This window comes from Oenanthe melanoleuca, chromosome 13 (genome assembly GCF_029582105.1).
Source record: "Oenanthe melanoleuca isolate GR-GAL-2019-014 chromosome 13, OMel1.0, whole genome shotgun sequence".
Taxonomy (NCBI): Eukaryota; Metazoa; Chordata; class Aves; order Passeriformes; family Muscicapidae; genus Oenanthe; species Oenanthe melanoleuca.
Window position 1 is genome coordinate 6286641 of NC_079347.1, and position 17360 is coordinate 6304000.

At 49.2% G+C, this 17360-nt stretch overlaps 1 protein-coding gene across 7 annotated transcripts in view; it reads left to right on the forward strand.

The window, feature by feature from the left end:
- UIMC1 (ubiquitin interaction motif containing 1) overlaps positions 1 to 17105 on the forward strand; it is a 39548-nt gene extending 22443 nt beyond the window's left edge. For 3 of the 7 annotated variants that reach the window (XM_056502160.1, XM_056502159.1, XM_056502161.1), the window contains exons 6-13: positions 300 to 364; positions 2853 to 2941; positions 3855 to 3934; positions 7157 to 7325; positions 12724 to 12802; positions 14317 to 14437; positions 16161 to 16224; positions 16637 to 17105. In XM_056502160.1, coding sequence (XP_056358135.1) covers positions 300 to 364; positions 2853 to 2941; positions 3855 to 3934; positions 7157 to 7325; positions 12724 to 12802; positions 14317 to 14437; positions 16161 to 16224; positions 16637 to 16890 — 921 coding nt within the window. In that variant the 3' untranslated portion in view covers positions 16891 to 17105. Of the gene's footprint in view, positions 1 to 299; positions 365 to 2852; positions 2942 to 3854; positions 3935 to 7156; positions 7326 to 12723; positions 12811 to 13030; positions 13218 to 14316; positions 14438 to 16160; positions 16225 to 16636 lie in introns of those variants that run through there. The other 4 variants (XM_056502162.1, XM_056502164.1, XM_056502165.1 and 1 more) reach the window with 4 other exon arrangements.
- The last annotated feature ends 255 nt before the right edge of the window (positions 17106 to 17360 follow it).

The window sequence follows — 17360 nt, forward strand, 5'->3', positions numbered from 1 at the left end:
AGGTGGATGCTGAGAACAGGCAGAGAGCATGGAAGACGATGGGCCATGTTGGAAGGAGTGGATGGCCATGAGCTATCCAGGAACATGTCTAGGCAGCAAGGTAACAAAAAGTACTGCCAGGCTTGCCAAAAGGAGGGATGGACAGAAAAAGCTGACTGGTTTCAAATGGATACTGAGTTATTTTCAGATAAAAATATACAGCAGATTAAGTGCAATGTCATGGGCAGAATCCAATGACCCAGCAGACCTAAGTCACCTGTGCACATTGTTTTATATAACACCAGAATTTTCCTTTCCAGCCCTGCCAGGTACTGCCTGCAGAGGATGTGCCTGAAGATGGGGAACCCATGCAAATTGCACAGAGGTGAGTAGTGTGTTCAGAGTATGGCTTACAGGTTCTCTCTAGTGATATGGGCTCTTCCACTCTCCCTGGACTATTTTGAGGTGCAGTCCCACCACAGCTCACTGCAAGGCTTGGTGGAAAGGCATGCTGCAGTCACTGCTGTTAAGTATCCCTGGAAATACCTGGCTTTGGAGAAGCATGGGAAGGTGGGGCACAGCTAAGGAGAAGAGATCAGTTGCTGTTGTTACTTGATAAGAGATTTTTGTGCAAGGTGCATTCTTGTACAAGCTGAAGGAGTTGCTCCTTGCCCTCTAAAGCTCCTGTGACATGGTGCAGTAAAGCCATGGGGAGCTGGAGGTGAGTTACAGCGATGCCATCACGTGTCTGTCGGGGAAGGCGCACAGGCAGCAAGGGGAAGGGTTTACTGGATTTCTGTGTATATTTTTATGTTCTTGCCTTACTGCTGAAGAGGAAAGCAGGGAGGAGGAAGCCAGACGGCACTGCCTATCAGCCAAAGATAGAGTGCAGTGCTCCAGAAAAGCCACTTCAGCAGATGACAGGTGTGGGGCAAGTCAATATGATTTTCTTCAGATTTAAGCCTTCTCCTCTTTTCCATTTTTTTTTTTTTTTCCCTCTCTTATTCCTGTGAGATGCAATTCCACAGCAAAGGCTATAGAGAAGACGGACAAATGGGAGAGGATTCAGGGAGCAAGTTACAAGAAAGGCCAGATAATGTCATGTTTTTAATTTGCTGGGTTTTATAATTTAAACCTGCTTTGGAACAAAACTGCCAATTTTCCTCTGATTTAACAGCATTTGGCCTGAGCAGTTAATATCAATATGCAGAGTATGAAAATCCCTCTTGCTTGCACCTTTCTAACAAGTTTAAAACCTGCCTTGGGGAGCAGGAAGAACCTGCAGCTGCACTGCTGATGAGCCTGTGACAGCTGAGCTCTGAGCTTGCGTAGAAGGCAGCGAGGTGAGCGCTCTGCAGCGCTGGCCTCCTGCCTGCTTAGGGCCTGAGAGCCCAGGATATGGTGGAGATGAAAGGAGAGGCATCTCTTTGCTTTGGCGAAGCTGGTGAGGTTAGTCTAGGACATTCCCCAAGTTGCCCAGGAACTCCTGGCTGTGCCCGCCTTGGGGTGGGATGCACCTGGATGTGGTGGCACCTCCTTGAGCAGCTGGAACATCTGCAGCAAGGCAAGAAATGGCTGCAGTCTTTGCAGTTTTGTGCACATTAAGTGTTGCCATCTGGCTCCTGGTAATTTGCCAGCACAGGCCTCTCTTGGGTATGGCTGAGGCACCCCAACAGGCTGGCCTCAGCAGCACTTAATAGGAAAACATGGCTCTGAGCTGTCTGGAGGGAGTGGAGCAGTTTAGGAAGTGCCAGTCCTGTGAAGAAATTGCTTTGCTTTCTGTGGGTTGCTCTCCCTGCTTGTTCCATGCTTTGTACAGAGCATGGAAGATTGGGGTTTTAATAAATGATTATAGGCTTTGTTACCAGGAGATAGTTGGTGTAGCAAGAAATGTGGTTTGACTTCAAATTGATTAGCCCATTTTATAAATGTCATAGCAAGTTGTTTTGTGTGAGTTCTTTTGAAGAGAGCCCTGATGTTAGACACGGAGTAAAACATGCTCAGCCTGGATTCATAACAAATGCTTTGAGATGCTTTATTTAGAGAGAAAAGCCACTTGTGATTTCCTATCAGAATTTTGTTATTTATCATAAATCAGCAGTGGCTGTTCTCTCTTCTCTAAGGCCTGTGGTTGAGCTTAATAAATCTTGTGTTTGTCAGTGCGGGGATTCATGTTTTTAAAGTGTGTTCTTGCATACTTGATCAGACTAATCAGAGAGCCATGCAAGGCACAGAGTGTGTCAGCATGGGTGCCAGACTTACTCAGCAATGCTTGCCTGTGTCAGAAAGACACTGTGCAGTGAGGTGCGAGGAAAAAAAAAAGGAGGAATGCAAAGGTCAAAATGAGAGGAGCAGTGCTAGGTGTTGCTCTGAGGAACCACTGCACTAATGCTGTAAGGACTTTGCTGCAGGGAAAATGCTTTGTGTCACATCTGTGCACAGGGATAAGGGAGAAAACAAGCAGTGTGAGCAGGGAGAGGATAATGCAGGATAAAACAGGTCTGTCCTTCCCCTGTGAGGATTTCCTTCCCCAGACAGAAAAAGGCACAGAAACTCCCACATCTTCTCCCAGAGTCCCACAGTTGTGGGCAGGTATTTTTGCTCCTTTGACAAAAGATAATTACCCTTTCTGTCTTTCTAGAAGAAAAAAAATGTTCCCTTTGGGGCTTTTGCTTAGGATGGCATTTTAGACCCATATTTTGCTGTTATCCTGGTCATTTTTGGCTGTCAGATATTGACCACTTGGAAATTATGGCAAATTGAGCACTTGGAAATTATGGCATCGTCTGCTGTTTGGAACTGTGTGAGAAAGGCAGGTGTGGCCCTCACACCTACTGGATTTGAGATTCACGTTATATTTATATTTTGAACAGCATCTCCACAATGACCCCACTTGGCAGTAAAAGGAGCCCAGATATTGCCACAGAAAACTCTGCTGAAGAAGAGATCTCTATTTGCCCAGGTAAGAGGCACTTGAGACTGTTATGAGTTTTGTACTGAAAGTTACACGCTTAGGAAATTCAGAGAAAAGAGAATTTTCAAGTTATTTGAACAAAACGAGATTTCTTTCCCATCTCAATTTTTCAAGACTAAAATTATTCAGGTAATATAGTTTGATCCTCTAGTTTTGAACCCATTTCTTCTAAGACAGTTCTGTGACAGGGATTGCTGGAGACTTACTGAAGAGACACCTGGATGTGCATTGGGCATGGAGGGATCACCCAAAACAAAGTGTCTCTGCAATGCAATCAAATTTTCAGATTTTTCAGTGTCAAGATAATATGTAAAGCATGAGAGCTGAAATAATTTTTGTCTTACATTAATTAAACATGTTTAGGGACTAAGGAGTTTTCCTTCCTTGGTCTCTCCTACCCTGCTTGAGATTTCTGGTCCAGAGTTTTAAGTGAGAAAAATAATGAAGAGGCTGCTCCTATTCACAAGCAGCTGTAGCAGGGTAGGTAATGGTGGTGCTTGGAGGCATATTTTATTGCTGACGAAGATGTGGAAGTCTAAAGAAGGTGTGATTGTGAGACAGACCATGGAATGGGAGCTCTGCTTGTCTCAACGTGAGAGCAGCTCTATTCTTGCTTTGTCTCCATCCCAGCAAGTGCCTCACTCACTTTCCCTGCGTCTAATCTCACTCCCCATGAAGCTTCAAAGCTGCAGTGCCTTTATCCTCACACTACCATGCTGTGACTTTAACCCCTCATCTGGCTGTGTTGTTGCACTTTGTCTGATAACATTTGTGGCAAGTCTAAAGAACATTTTGAAACTGTGAAAACTCTTAAAACGCATTAAGGACTAAGCTATATCAACAAGTGAGGAGATAGTTGGGGGCTGCAAACCTGTGCTGACGTGGAGGTGTTTTTCTGCAGAGACACAGCCAAGCCCACTGGAAGCTGTTGAGGAGGAGAGAGGAGAGCTCTGTTCAGACAGCAGAGATGCACCTATGCAGGTAAAAGAGCTTGAAGAGTCTCGTTTCTAGTCCTACCTTTTAGACCTCGGTTCAGCTGAGCTGTGCTGGCATTTCCCTTTGGGTAGCTGGAAGCTTGGACTTTTGCTGTTTGGATCCTCACAAACACTTCCCTCTTTGCTTTTCTCTGCTGCTTCATATCTCCAGTCCCTTTTGGCTGGGGACTGCATGCAGCTGCTTCTGAAGCCTTTCAGTCCTATAGCTGGAGAGCTGTTATCAATTCCAGCCCATTCTTTTATATCCCAGTGCTGCTGAGCTGGAGGATGCCATCAGCGTGGGCGGCAGTGCTGTTGCTTGCCCATGCTCAGGGGTACATGCTGTGATGCTCAGCGATTCAGATGGACCCCAGGAGCTCTGAGGGGAGTCCAAGTAAACCTCAGTCACTTGTGCTGTCATGTGCTTTTCCCTGTTACAGTGCTCTGAACTCCAGTTTGCTCTCCACAGACCATATCCAAGAGACTAAGAGGAGGGCTTTACCCAGAGATGAGACTAGTATAAGGATGTGCTTGAAGTGTTATGGGCTGCTGGTGGTTTTCAGGCCAAGCAGAGTGTCCTGAATTTGGGAATCTTGAGTTTTGTGCACTAATAATTAATAGTAATGGTAAGTCAGTGGCAGGGCCATCCTCTTACCTCTTGCTGCAGATGTGCACTGTGTGCAGCCCCTTTCCCCATGTTGTCACACCTGCACAGCAGCTTTGCAGCTGTCACTGTACCAACATCTGACTTCAGTTCCTGCTCCTGATAAAACCCCCTTTTGTCTATTAATTTAGAGAGCGATATCAAAGGGGTTGCCAAGTACTCCTCTGGCGCAGGGTGCATGAATACTGAATCGTACAGCTCTTGACAAGAGGATTCATTTGTGGAAAGCTCATTCTGGGAGTTTGCAGCTTGTACAGCATGTCTGCAGTTCCAATGTCTCATTCTCACAGGCCTCTTAATAAACCATCTTCTGCTCTCGTGTGCCTTTCATTCTGCAGGTATCTCCAAGCACTGCTCAGTCGATTAGGGACTGCAGCAAGGAGAGAGGCGATCTGGGATGGCCACCAAAGCACATTTCTGACCCATTTGGCTGTGGCCAGGACCCTGCCTTGTCCCCTTATGCTTTGCAGAGGGTGCCCTGTGTCTCACACCTCTGCCTGGGTGGCACAAGGTGGTGGGGAGCTGGTTCCTAGGGATTGTTTGACAACATTATGGTTGGCAGCAGGTCCCAGACCAGGGCCCGCAGCCCTCCAGGAAAACAACAGAAACAGCTACCATGGCATCAGTGGTTTGCAGGAGCCAAGCAGAGACCACTGGGACTGACTTCTTCCTGGCAGATGCTGAGCCAGGACACAGGAGTCTGGTTGTTGAGCTCAGCCTCTAGCATTGCTCTTGGCTGGCTGTTGGCTGCAAGTACTATGTCTTGTAGGCAATTTCCTCTGTTAAAAAGCAGAGGCAACTGTCTCTGGCTCTGACAGGGGTGATTGGTTCTGCAGTTGAGGTTTTCCAGACTGTTACAGCAAGGTTTTCTACAAGCAATCTTTTGTTACAGAATGTTGCATTTCCATTTAAAATTAGTAATTTACCACCGAATGTAGGCGGGCAGGGTGTGCAGAATTGGTGATCTCCTAAGATTGCTTTAAAAAAGGCAGCTAGAAGGAGCAGTGCCTGCTGCTTTTCCCATCATATTTTTTATGTGTGTTGTCTGTGTAGTGCAGGTTTGATCTGATCATTCATATTTGACACATCTTGTTTTTTATGGCTCTTCAGTGTGACGCCCCACAGTGAGGGCTTCACAAGATGTAATGACACTGAGATGTGAGAGAGGGGTACGAGTGTTAATGCTGTAAAGTGACGTACTTCAGCAGCCTGTGTTTGGCTGGAAGAACTCTTGTGGCAGCTCCTCTGCAGAAATTCAGGGCAGAGAGCCTCCCTGGGAATGAGGGATGTTCCTGGGGCTTGCTGTTGTAGCCTTTCAGCTGGTGTCAGAGAGAAATGCGTTTTGAGAGTCGAAATCTCAGTTTGAGGCCCAGTCCTGCAATTTTTGTCATAGCTCCTCTGAGTCAAGAAAGCACCCTCCTTCCCTTTAGGACATAAAAATCAGGATCAGATCCTCATTTGGGAAAGGAAGTAATAAACCAAGTAATACAGCAAAGCGCTCCAGTGGCACGGAGCATCTTGGCTGACCCCAATTACTGCTTCCCTGAAATGATACTGTTGGAGGGAAGCAGACAGCAGTTTTGCTGCACACTGTCTACATGTCACTGCTTAGCTCTAAGAACAGAAACCTCTCCCATATTATTTTTCCATAGGTTTCTCTACATGGTTAATATTTAAATAGCTTTCCATGATCTTCATGGGGAGGGGAAAGTTTTTTTCTTAAATGTGGAAAAATCTTACAGCAAGCTTCACTAGGCAGAGATGCAGTTATGAGTGAAATGGCTGCAGTCTGCTGCATTTGGGAATGTCAGTGGCATAGGGAGCAGGCTGGGATCTCTGTGGGTTGGTAGCGGAGCACTTCTGCAGCTGTGTGATAAATGCAAAAAGAGAGTGTCCATAAGTGGTAATGGCACCCTGAGAATGTACATGAGCTGTGACATTCTGCCCTGGTGAAAAGCCTCTGCTAGTAATTTTGTGTGACACAGATTTTTAATGGTATTGCCTCTCTCCTTGGTCAGTGTCCCCTCTCATGACTGCACCAGCCACCTCCCCTATAAAGGAGGATCTTCCAGTGATCTCTCCAGGCTTCCTAACACCACAGCAGCCTCCTTTTATCCTGGGGAAAGCTGTGTTTCCAGACAATGCTGCCTGTGTGGCATGGATCATGTCCAGAAACTGATGAGCACAAGTCAGGTGTTGAACTCTTGCTTTGCCCCATGAATTTTCCATCAGTTTCGCTTCTGAGATTTCCTGATTAATGGAAGCTTTACCATTTTTCCACTGTAGTGCAGGTGATGTTTGCCTTAAACGGTGTGCATGGCTGTGCAGGGAGTTTCACCATGATTCAGAAGGACATGTTGCCTTTGCAAGAAGAATTAGTTATTAGTGCAGCACAGTTTATTCAGCCAGTGGTGTTATTTCTGAGCACTATGTGATGAAGGAAGAGTAAAACTTTCCAAAAAAATCTGAGTCTGAGGGCAAGTAACTACTAGACAGCATGGAGCTCTGCACTTAAGCAAAGAAAGAAAAGCAACCGTCTGGCTAATTTATCTTCTTCTTCCTTAGGTTGGTGGGGATGAAGATGCTGGCAGGACTGTGTCTGAGTGCAGCCCTACAGCTGCTGGCCGTGTGTCGTGCCCGATGTGTGACCACGGCTTCCCAGCGGATGAGATCGAGGTGCACGCCATGTACTGCAACGGCACCGCGCCGCCGGAGCCTGGCCAGGACGCTCCAGGTCTGCCAAGTGCTGCTTCCACCTGTTTGCTCCTCATGCTCACCCCCTTTCCCTATTGTTACTTGGCAGGCAGGTGCTGCAGTCTTGTCTCTCTCAAGATATTTGACTTATGGGGAGGTTTGTTCACTCTGCCCAGGAGAGTGTTGTTGAAGGTTCTGGTATTTCCAGCACCTCCTGCACAGAGACATCATTTCTGATTGACTTCACACAATGATTCACCACATTATCAGCTCCTGAATATTACCCCAGGATCTGGTCCTGGATGCTTCAAGCAGTACTTATAAGATGTGTCTATAAGATGACTATTGTGTGCTTTGTTGAGGACCTGCAGAGAATGTGGCAGTGGTAGAAAATGGAAGGCTTGAGCCATGTGGGCAGTCGTCCTTCAGAGCTCTTGAGAAGGGAGAATGTTCTGTACTACTCCAAGAATGGCCTGTGCTCTGCATGAAGTCTGACATTTGTTGTTTGCAAAAATGGCCTGTTCGGGTGGCAGAGACTGCAGAAAAGCGTCCCTCTTGTTTTGCTAAAATTGCAAAATGATAACTATCAGTCTGGGAGTGTGGATTTTTCTCCTTCCTGTGAAGAGTGAGGCATAGAAGCACAGTCAGAATGCCCATATTAATCCTCTTTATATTCTTTTTCATATCAGTTTTCCATAGCCAACCTTTGTAGAGCTTAAGTGAACAAATACACTGGTTGGTTATCAACGTATTCAGTAAGTTATGTTTTAGCTGCTGCCTGAAATGTAAAATCTGTGTTAGCACAATGTCAGGTAATATCAAAGTAGTAGCTTGTAATAAGATTAACTTTTCAGGCTGTGAATATATAATTTTCAGTTACATACTGGGTTGTTAAATGCAGCCTAAATCTATGATGTTTAAGCAATTTGGGCAAATCAGAGCTAGTACAAGCGCTGTAACTTCTGCATTCCTCTAGCAGGAGGAAGTTTCACCATGTAATCTTAATGCAGACTTGATGTAGTTTTAAAGTAAAGAGTTCCTGCTATACTAAATCCTTGGGGATGTGACATGGGTCCTGTCAAGATAACAGGAGCCAGAGCAGAGGCTGATACTGGCTGGTGCTTAATTTTGGTGGAAGGTTCTCTCTGCAGGCACAACCCAGCTACTGATGCAAAGCATTTGGCTCAGGCAAATCGCAAATTATCATAGTTCCTCTCCCCTCCTCAAGACTGATAAAGGTCTTATTTGTGTTACAAAATGGAGTAGAATTTTTAGTGTGCCTTTTAGCAGGAATGTCTTTGGCCCTGTGGTATTCCAGTCCCTGTTGGCTGGACTTTGAGTGTATCCATTGATCCTGGGGAATCCTGACCGTGATCAGGAAAAGGCTTTGAATTCTTTGGCAGTGCAAGGGAATTTGTTATTTTCTTTGGTGTTGGCTTTCAGCAGGACAGAGTTCAAGGCTGGCCTCTTCATTCTGCTTGCAGGCTGGTCTCCTTGGGGATGTTTGTAAGGGTAGTTATTTTGGAATTGCTACTCTGCTGTTCTGGCTTGTTCAGAACAATCCCCCTGTAAGAAAACCAGCCTGGAATAAAAGGGACTTTTCTCTGCAATAATGGCTGTAAGCAGAGCAATGGGTCTGGGACAAAATCACAGTAATTTGAGTTTTCTATTGCCAGTTATTCTAGTATTTTCCCTGTAGAGACCAGGCTCTGTTAGCCATAACAGTCTAAGGCACCTGTGTTGTTTGCACCCAGACTCTTTGCAGTACCATGGGCTTCCTGGGCTTGGGCAGAATCCTACCTGCCTGTGGGGCTCTGGCTCGTGGGGCACCTTGGGCCAGTTTCCAACAGCTGTTGGAAGGCAGCTGTCACCCAGAGGGCTCTCAGCTGCTGGGCTGGTCTGTGGGATTTAGGTTGAATTGGCAGAGATGATGTTCAGCTCTGAGCAGAGGCCAGACAGTAGCCTGGCACAGATGTGCAGGTACAAAAGGACTCTGTTTCCAGGGCTGTTACCTTGGCATCCACCACTAGCACAACATCCACAGGTAAAGCTAATGCATGGGGAGAAAAAAGATGTGAGAGAACTGTCTTCTGAAGCAAATGCCAGCTCCTGTGTGGGTCCAGAAGCTGTTTGCTACTGCTGCAGCACTGTGTGCTCTTGGCTGGCTGCTGGCTTCCTTGGGAGCACAGCAACAGCCTTGTGTGAGAGTCATGCCCTCTAAGCCATGCCCTGATCTGTTAAGAAAAGATGCCTTCAGTTTTCCTTTGGTGCACTGGGTCAGGGGTTCCTTGTCTGTCTTCAGATTTATTAATTGGACTTACTCCTGATGTCTCTAGAATTGCAGTCCTGCAAACTATAGCTGTCAGTGGTTTTCATTTTAGTACTACAAAAGAATGGGTTCTTGCTGGTTTTACTTCTCTTCTTCCTTCTTCTAATCATGCACCAAAGTCTCTCAGTCTTAGGTCTCAGGAGGCCAGCTCAGTCTGGCTGATATCTAAGGGCAAGTTTTCAAATGAGCAGCTGGGCAAGATGAGCTACAGTCACTTCCCCTACGTACATGGTCACCCTGGCTGGATGCCCAGACCACCACAGTATACCTGGGCAGCATGAAAATCTTATAATGAATTTCCACTTTCCTGTGATCTGAGTAAATAAAAAAGAAGAGCCTGATGTTGTGTTAGCTGTACCAGGCTGGGGAGGGCTGAGGTCCTGCGTTTCCAGCTCAGTGACTGGTGTTAATTCCAAGCGAATGAGTGGAGTTGTATAATTTCTGTGCCAGTTCCCTCTTTCTTCATGCACTCAACTGAAGGGGCTCACTTGTGTGAGAGGGCTCTGCTGGAGTCACCACATCCATCACCCGCTGCTGCTGCCAATGCAGGGATCCACTGGTCTCAGTCTGCAAGCGAGTCTTGGCTGCAACTGAGTACAGCAAATACTCTGGAGCTTTGTGACATACTCAATGCCTCTCACCCTCCATCTACATGCATCCGACATTCTCAGTTCCCAAGCAAGCCCAGGAAAATGAGGATTTGGTGTATCCCTTCCTCCCAAAGGCTCAAATGCAGTCTTGATGCAGCTGTCAGTCTTCAGCAGCAGCACTGGTGCTGTTAAAAAGCTCTTGACATCAGTAGGAGTGGCACTGATACAGCAGAAAGAGTAATGAAATGGGTGCAGAGGAAAACTACATGGCTTCTGAGAAGGGACCATGAGCCAGGCACGAATAGATCCTGCAGGGAAGTGGCACAGCTGGTAGTAAGCACAGGGAGCTGGTGGATCAGAGGTGGGCTGAGCAGGAAGGTGAGGAGCTCAGTGGCTCTGACATCAACACTCCACGTGCCAGCCAGACCTGGCAGCCCCAGGAGGTGCCCAGGCTGAGTGTGCTGATAGCAAGGCCATACTGGGCAAGGTTTGCTGCTCTTCCCCAGGGTGAACACTGGAGCCAAACAGGCCAAGAATAACTTGTCAACCAGAAGAAATGCCGAGCCAGGGAAAAGGTTGTTCTCGGGCCACGGAGTATGTCTGACCCAGCAAAGAGCATTGCATTTGGGAGAGTTACAAGGCTCCTGTCACACAAGCAGGTCAGCACTGCTCTGTGATGGGGATTTTGCCTGTGGCAGGTCTTTTCCTGTGTGCTGAACCCCCTTCTTGGGGGCAACCAGCATGTTTTGGCAGGGGTTGTGCCTCACCAGCTGGCCCTACTCTCTCTCCTCTGCTGCTTCTTCCAGCAACACAGCTGAGGGTCTCCTTCTGGGCAGCTGCAGAGCTAGTCCCAGACATCTCTAATGGGCCCATTATGCCAGATGTGTTCACTGCTTTTGGAAGAAAATAGAACTGATTAACACCTGAGCTGGTGCACAAGGCTCGTTAAAGAATATTAACGAGCGCACGCTGATTTGGAGAGCAGTTCTCAGCACGCTGTCAAACACACATGTTGGTTGGGTTCTTGGGAGGCTGGATGGCCTGGGAGGTGGCCATTGTTACCAGTCTTTCTAGTCAGGCTGCCACTTCATATCTGGGCCAGGCTATGTTAAAGAGAGACGTTTGCTTTAGTTCCTGTGAGCGATGAGCTGTTGGTGTCAGTCGTCGCCTATGAGACAATACCCACATCCTAGGAAACGCTTGGGCTTGCTTCTTCAGCATGGTTGTCTCCTGTCAGCCCCAACAGCTCCTGAGCACTTCACAGTGCATTGCTGGTTGTAGCTGCAGATCAGTGATTGCTGCTAAAGGAAAGAATGTGTTGCATTGTGGATAGATATTGGGGTTGCCCAACACTGGAAATAGGGTTTTGCTAAAACTCAGAAGAATTCCCTTTGTTCTGCACAAAGTTTTGTACTTCGCTTTCTTTATCACAGATAATGTGCTGACAATAACAGGTTTGTTGTGCCTATACCTTGGAGTCAGACTTTTCTCCTCATGAGTATGGGAAGCAGCATCACTAAGCCATGAAACAGCTCCCTGCATTGTCCCCTTAGCCAGCATGCCTGAGAACGCTTACTGTGACATCTGTTTTGGAGCTGGAGTCTTGAACGTCCCTGGTGAAGCAAGCTAAGCTATCTGAAATGTTCCCTGAGGATCTTTGCTGGTGGTATGTCAACAGGAATACACTGAGAGGAATTCAACTGAAAGGGACAACACTCCAACGTGCTCCCTGCAGATGCCTGCAGAGCCAGTTGGGAAACGCTGCTGGGGGAACAGAAATGGTTGGACCCGTCACCAGCTGCTCAGCTGAGATCTCTCTGGCTACCTATGGGTTGGAGCTTCTGGAGAGCAGCACTGCTCCTGCTAGAGATCTTCATCCAGGGGATTCCCAGGGCTGTCTGTGGACAGTAGCACCCATCACCACAGTTCACATGGGCAGTGGAAAAGCAATGAATATGGGCTAATTGTTGTAACCTTCCCTTTCCAGTGTGAGCTGTGTCCCTTCCCAGCCAGGCTCTCTATCAAAGGTCTGGTGTCTCTGCACAGCCCTTGCCTCAGCTCTGCATTCCCCTGAGCTCACAGCTGGCACTGTCCCTCCCTGCAGCAGGCACGGGAGCCTGGTTTGGCAGGGAGCAATGCTGTGCTGCCAGAGCAGCTGGATAATGCTGCTCTCAGGCTATCACACTGCTGTGCACCAGCTCTGAAATTCCTGTAAACTACACAATGTCGATCCAGCTGTTTCTGGCAAGTTAGGTGTGAAATGGTCAGCTGGCTCCCCAGTCTGGGAAAGGTAAATTTTTCCGTAATTCCCCAGGAAAAAAGACACTTTTCCAGCAACCTCTTCTGTAGGAAAGAAGACCCTGCTTGTCCCAGTCCACTGTTTCTTCACCTCTACCATCACTTCTGCTGCAGCTTTGAGTGGAAGTGATGGAAACTTGGTGCATTTGAGCATGATGTAGGGGTGCTTTGGGGTGGATGGTAGTAACCCTTTTTGTTAACCCTTTCTGTTTTTCCTCCAGTGCTCACCCGGCGTCAGAGAGAGGCAAGAAATAAAGCTGCTAGTGGCGGAAGCAGCCCACCATCTTTAGACATTGACAAGTAAGTAGGTATGCCTGCTCCTCCAAGATTGTTTCTGTGCTTCTGTTCTGGCTTGACTCTGGATGTCTTTATTCCTGTACAAATGCTGGCCGTTGGCTTTATAACAGCATCTCCCTAAGAAATTGCTTTTCCTCAGTACTTCTTGTTGCGGTGCTGGCTATATTTAAACCGAAGCAAGAAGAATTTGCTGTTCTCAGATTGTTTATTTTTGCACTGATTTCCTTTCAGCCCAATCCATGACGGGTCAGGGGCGCATGGCTTCTGGGGGGAGCTGTAGCTAAAATGGTGCTAACTCAGCCAGTTTCTGATGGGAGGTTTGAGCGTGGTAACCCCAGGAAAAGAAGAGGCCAGGACATGGAGGCTGTCAACATGGCACCTGTAGTGATATTCTTAATTAAATTAGACTTTCAGAATAGCAGTGTCTTTGTTTAATCTCTCTCCATGCAGCCCCTCCTCCTGCCACCCACACAAAGCATCATAAGAGAGGATCTGACAGTAAAATCCCTGCTATGGAAGCAATTTTGCTGTTACAAACAGTGGATGGCAACATCACTAATGGAATTAGGCTAATTATAGAGAGGACAGCTTCTGTTTAGACACATTATCTGGGTAATCAGCACTGACTGGAAAGAAAATACGGGAAAAAGTGCTGCAGAGTTTTGCTCGATGGGGGCTCTCCATATGCATTTTAGAGCCTGGGGTGTTTCACTCAGAGAGCGCCACTATCAAACTGAACACAATGTTGCTGGGGCTGGTCCCTGGTGGCTTTGTCTCTTCTTGGAGATAGTCCATTCCTGAATGTAGCTTCCCTCCTGGAGAGCCAGTGTCCTCTTCTGCAGGGTTCAGTCCCTGCTGAGAGCTGGTGTGGAACTGAATGTAGCTGTGCAGATCTATGCCTGACCTTCATCTCCTTTCACCCAGAATAATCTTCTTCCCAAGAACACTCAGTTGTCCTGTGTGAGCCTGAGCATCTTCCACCCAAACGAGGGGGTTTGAGAAATAGACTGAGCCAACCCCCTAGCAGGAGCATGTGCTCTGCAATTCCTCTCCCCGCATGGCATGATGTAAAATGGAGACAGTGCAGAGAAAGGCTTGATTTACTAGTCAGACAAGTTCATCCAGCCCTGGTAAAATGTCTCTCTGATTTAACACACTTGGTTTGCTTTTCAGGCAGAATTTAACTCCCCTTTGCAAAACCCTTGCACTTCATTTCTGTAGATTTTGACAGGGTGCTTTATGTCTGGGGAGAAATCAGTGGTGTTTGAGATAGTTAGATGAGCAGATTTGATTACTGTCCCGCTGCTGCAGCAGCAGGGTACAGAGGAGCAGGCAGGGAAAACTGATAATCACTCAGTCTTTGCGATTGGTGCCGGGCTGACCCCACTGAGCGAGACTGGATTTGGTGACACGTCTTCTCCACGGCATGGCCTGGAGGAGGAGAGTCACTGCTGGCGTCTGGGAGCCCGGCGCAGGGTGAATCCTAATGCAGTGCTCTGTCCTTTGCTGCCTGGCAGGTGTGAGAAGTGCTACCTCTGTAAGTCACTGGTGCCACTGCTGCAGTATCAGAGGCACGTGGACAGCTGCCTTCAGGCTGCTAGGCAAGCTCAGGGAACCAGGAGGCTGCGAAGAGCCAAGGTGAGGGGCGACCCTGCACACCATCCCTTTGCTTTGTGCTGGGTGTGGGACTGGGTTGGCAGCAGGAACTGTTTCCCTGGTTGGCAGGGATGAGCTGACCTGATGTAGGATTGCCTGTCCCTGTTGGTGCTGTGGACAGAGAACTCATTGCCCTCCTTCCCACGACTCTGTGCGAGAGCACCGGTCCCAGGGGTGAGCTAATCCAGCAGAGCTGCCAGCAGCCTCTCCAGTGGGCAGGCAGCCAGGGCTGTCCTGCTGCCAGCCAGCACACCTCAGTCCTGCAGCCTTCCTTGCCTGAATGTCGATGGAGTGGAGGCCAGTGTCAGCATGACAAACCTCTCTGGATATCCACATGCCCATTCCCACGGGGAAGGCTTTAGAGCCAGAGCAGGGGAAATTACTCAGTGCTGGGAGCGAACAGCAGTGTCCCAGGAGAATTGTGGGGGAGTGTGGTGGAGGTGTGCTGGGGGTGGGGAGGTGTGCTGGGGGTGGGGAACGTGCCTTGCTAGAGGAGGTGGGAGGCAGGAGCGTGGGTGGCAGCTGGCTCACAGTCACTCTCCAGGTGTTAGCCCCCACCGTGCTTTTTCCTGCTCGTGGCAGTCCCAGGGGAGCATACAGAGGGTCCTTCCAGGCCTTCCTACTGGCTCCTGCAGGCAAAATCTTAGTGCTGCAGCTTTGCCTGTGCTCAGAAATGTGATTCATGGCATGAAGATGCAACATGATGTCTTAGTTTTGTATAATCCCTTAAATCCATCACAGACCTCAGGCCTTTGGGGATTCAGATGCAAATGATGAGATTTCTGGTTGATGATTTTGGCTGGGATACAGCCAAGCACTGTGTGGTTCAGAGTACTGCAGGGCATGGCTGCTCCTGCATGTGACCAGCTCTGTGGGGGCTGTTTGACTCTGTCCCTGCGCCCCACAGCTGGCTGGTGTGTGGGTCCTGCAGGCAGGCACAGGGTGTGGGGCAAAAATGCTGAAGCCAGGGGGCTCTTTGGGAAGGTTCAGCAGGGCTCTGTTACCTCTGGCCCTGCCTTTTGCTGGGGTGGCAGCTCAATAGGGAAGCCTGAGCATGGGACTGGCTTGCAGTTTCTTGCAGCAGTGCATTTTGGGGTGATTTGCAGCTCCAACACCAAAGCCAGGATCCCAGTGCACTCCAGAGCAGTTCTGGGGGCAGGAAGCAGCCAGCAGAGGGAACTTTGCTGGACCAGGAAGGCTCAAAGCAGCCAGGCCAAGTGGTGACCAGCATGGCTGCATCTTCCCGGGCAGAGACAGGGCACAAGGTGTGTTCCTATTCTGGCTGTGCCCTGAAGGAAGGCCCTTCCCTCCAGCACCAATACCCTTGGACAAAGTGGGAGTCTGCCCTTGGACATGCAGTGCTAAGGGATGTGTTCCACTGTGTCAGAGCACCTGAATACCCCCATTTATCACAGCCCTGTGCTTGCTGGCTGGGGCTAGGCTTGGGGGTAGCATCTTGTACCCTGGCCTCCCTCTTTACCAGGTTCTGCTTGATTAGCTGCTCTCTGCTGCCTGTGCTTGAGCACTAATTGGGCTGGGCACAAAGCAGTGCCCTTCCCATGGCTGGCTGTAAGCCCTGGATTAGCAGCAGTCCTTCTTGCCCAGCCTGACTCTGAGGGCTGGGGGAACAAGTGCCCACGAGGTCATCCTGGCTAAGGGGTTCCCTCATGGCAGTGCTGTGATGGTGGTTCTCCTCTCCTTGCAGGACACTGGAAGACAGGAGAGAGGACTCCTCAGAATGCTGGAGCTCTCGGAGAGCAAGTCTGAAGGTGGAAAACTTTCTGTGCCAGCCTAGCTGGGTCAGGGCTGCTCTTTCCTAGCTCTCCCCTTTTTGTCCTCGCTTGGCCTGGGCTGTTCCAGGAGAGCAAATTCCCCTTGGAAGGGTCTGTTCTTTCTGAGCAGAGAAGGAGGCTGTGGGCTTACCTGGCTGTCAACATTCCCCAGCGGGCTGCACACATTCCTGCCAGTACCCACTGCATGTTTGCCCACTAGATCCACACTAGAGCCCTTGCACCAAGATATGTCCACCTTCCTGGGGGATGTGGGAGGGTTCTGCTGTCCGTGTCTGTGCACCAGCACTTCCCTCCATGGATCCAAGGACGGAAGGAATAGAGGGGGGAGAGGTGCTCTTGGCAGCACCCATGGCTCACACAGGAGGGCTGATGTGTGCTCTTGTTGCAGGTGCTGACACGGGGACTCCCCTCACTGGATTAGGAGACCAACAGTCCTCTCCCACACTCTCAGCTGCTGATGGAGAGTCGTCGGCAGACAGCCCCATCTCCCTTCAGCACCTTCCTTTCCATGTCTCCCCTGCGAAACCCAGCATCTCCTTGGAAGCCATGGATGGTGTGGTGGACTCGGGGCCGCGCATGGCTCTCCATGCGGGCAGCCAGCAACGGCCCAAGGGCTGCCGCCGGAGAAGGCACAAGTTCTGAGGCTGGCAATGCTGCAGGGACACCCAGCAGCTCCCTGTGCCCCAGCTCCCTGCTTCACCTGCAGCCTTTGTCTCCTGCGCCCCTTTTATATGTTTTATACGACCTGTGGGGAGCGCTGGGTGGAGAAGTGGCTGTGTGTTTTATAGGTGCCTGTGCAGCTTTGCTCTCTGTTACAGAAATGGAAATATATTTATGTATGTTTTTATGAAACTGCAGCACCACGGCAGAGCTCTGCTGGATTTGTCTGGGGAATGGGAGGGCGCTGGAGGGAAGAGAGGAGGAGCAGCAGACGGTCTCAAATCACACTTCCCCGGGCCTCTCCTGGAGCTGGGGTTGGTGGGGGGGGCTCAGCCAGGGGGCTGCAGTGTCCTGTGCTCTATGCAGCAGCACAGCACTAACATTCCTAGCCAGGGAGTGGCAAGAGGGCACCTTGGTGCCAGCTGACAGCTGCAGTCAGCCGATGCAAGGAC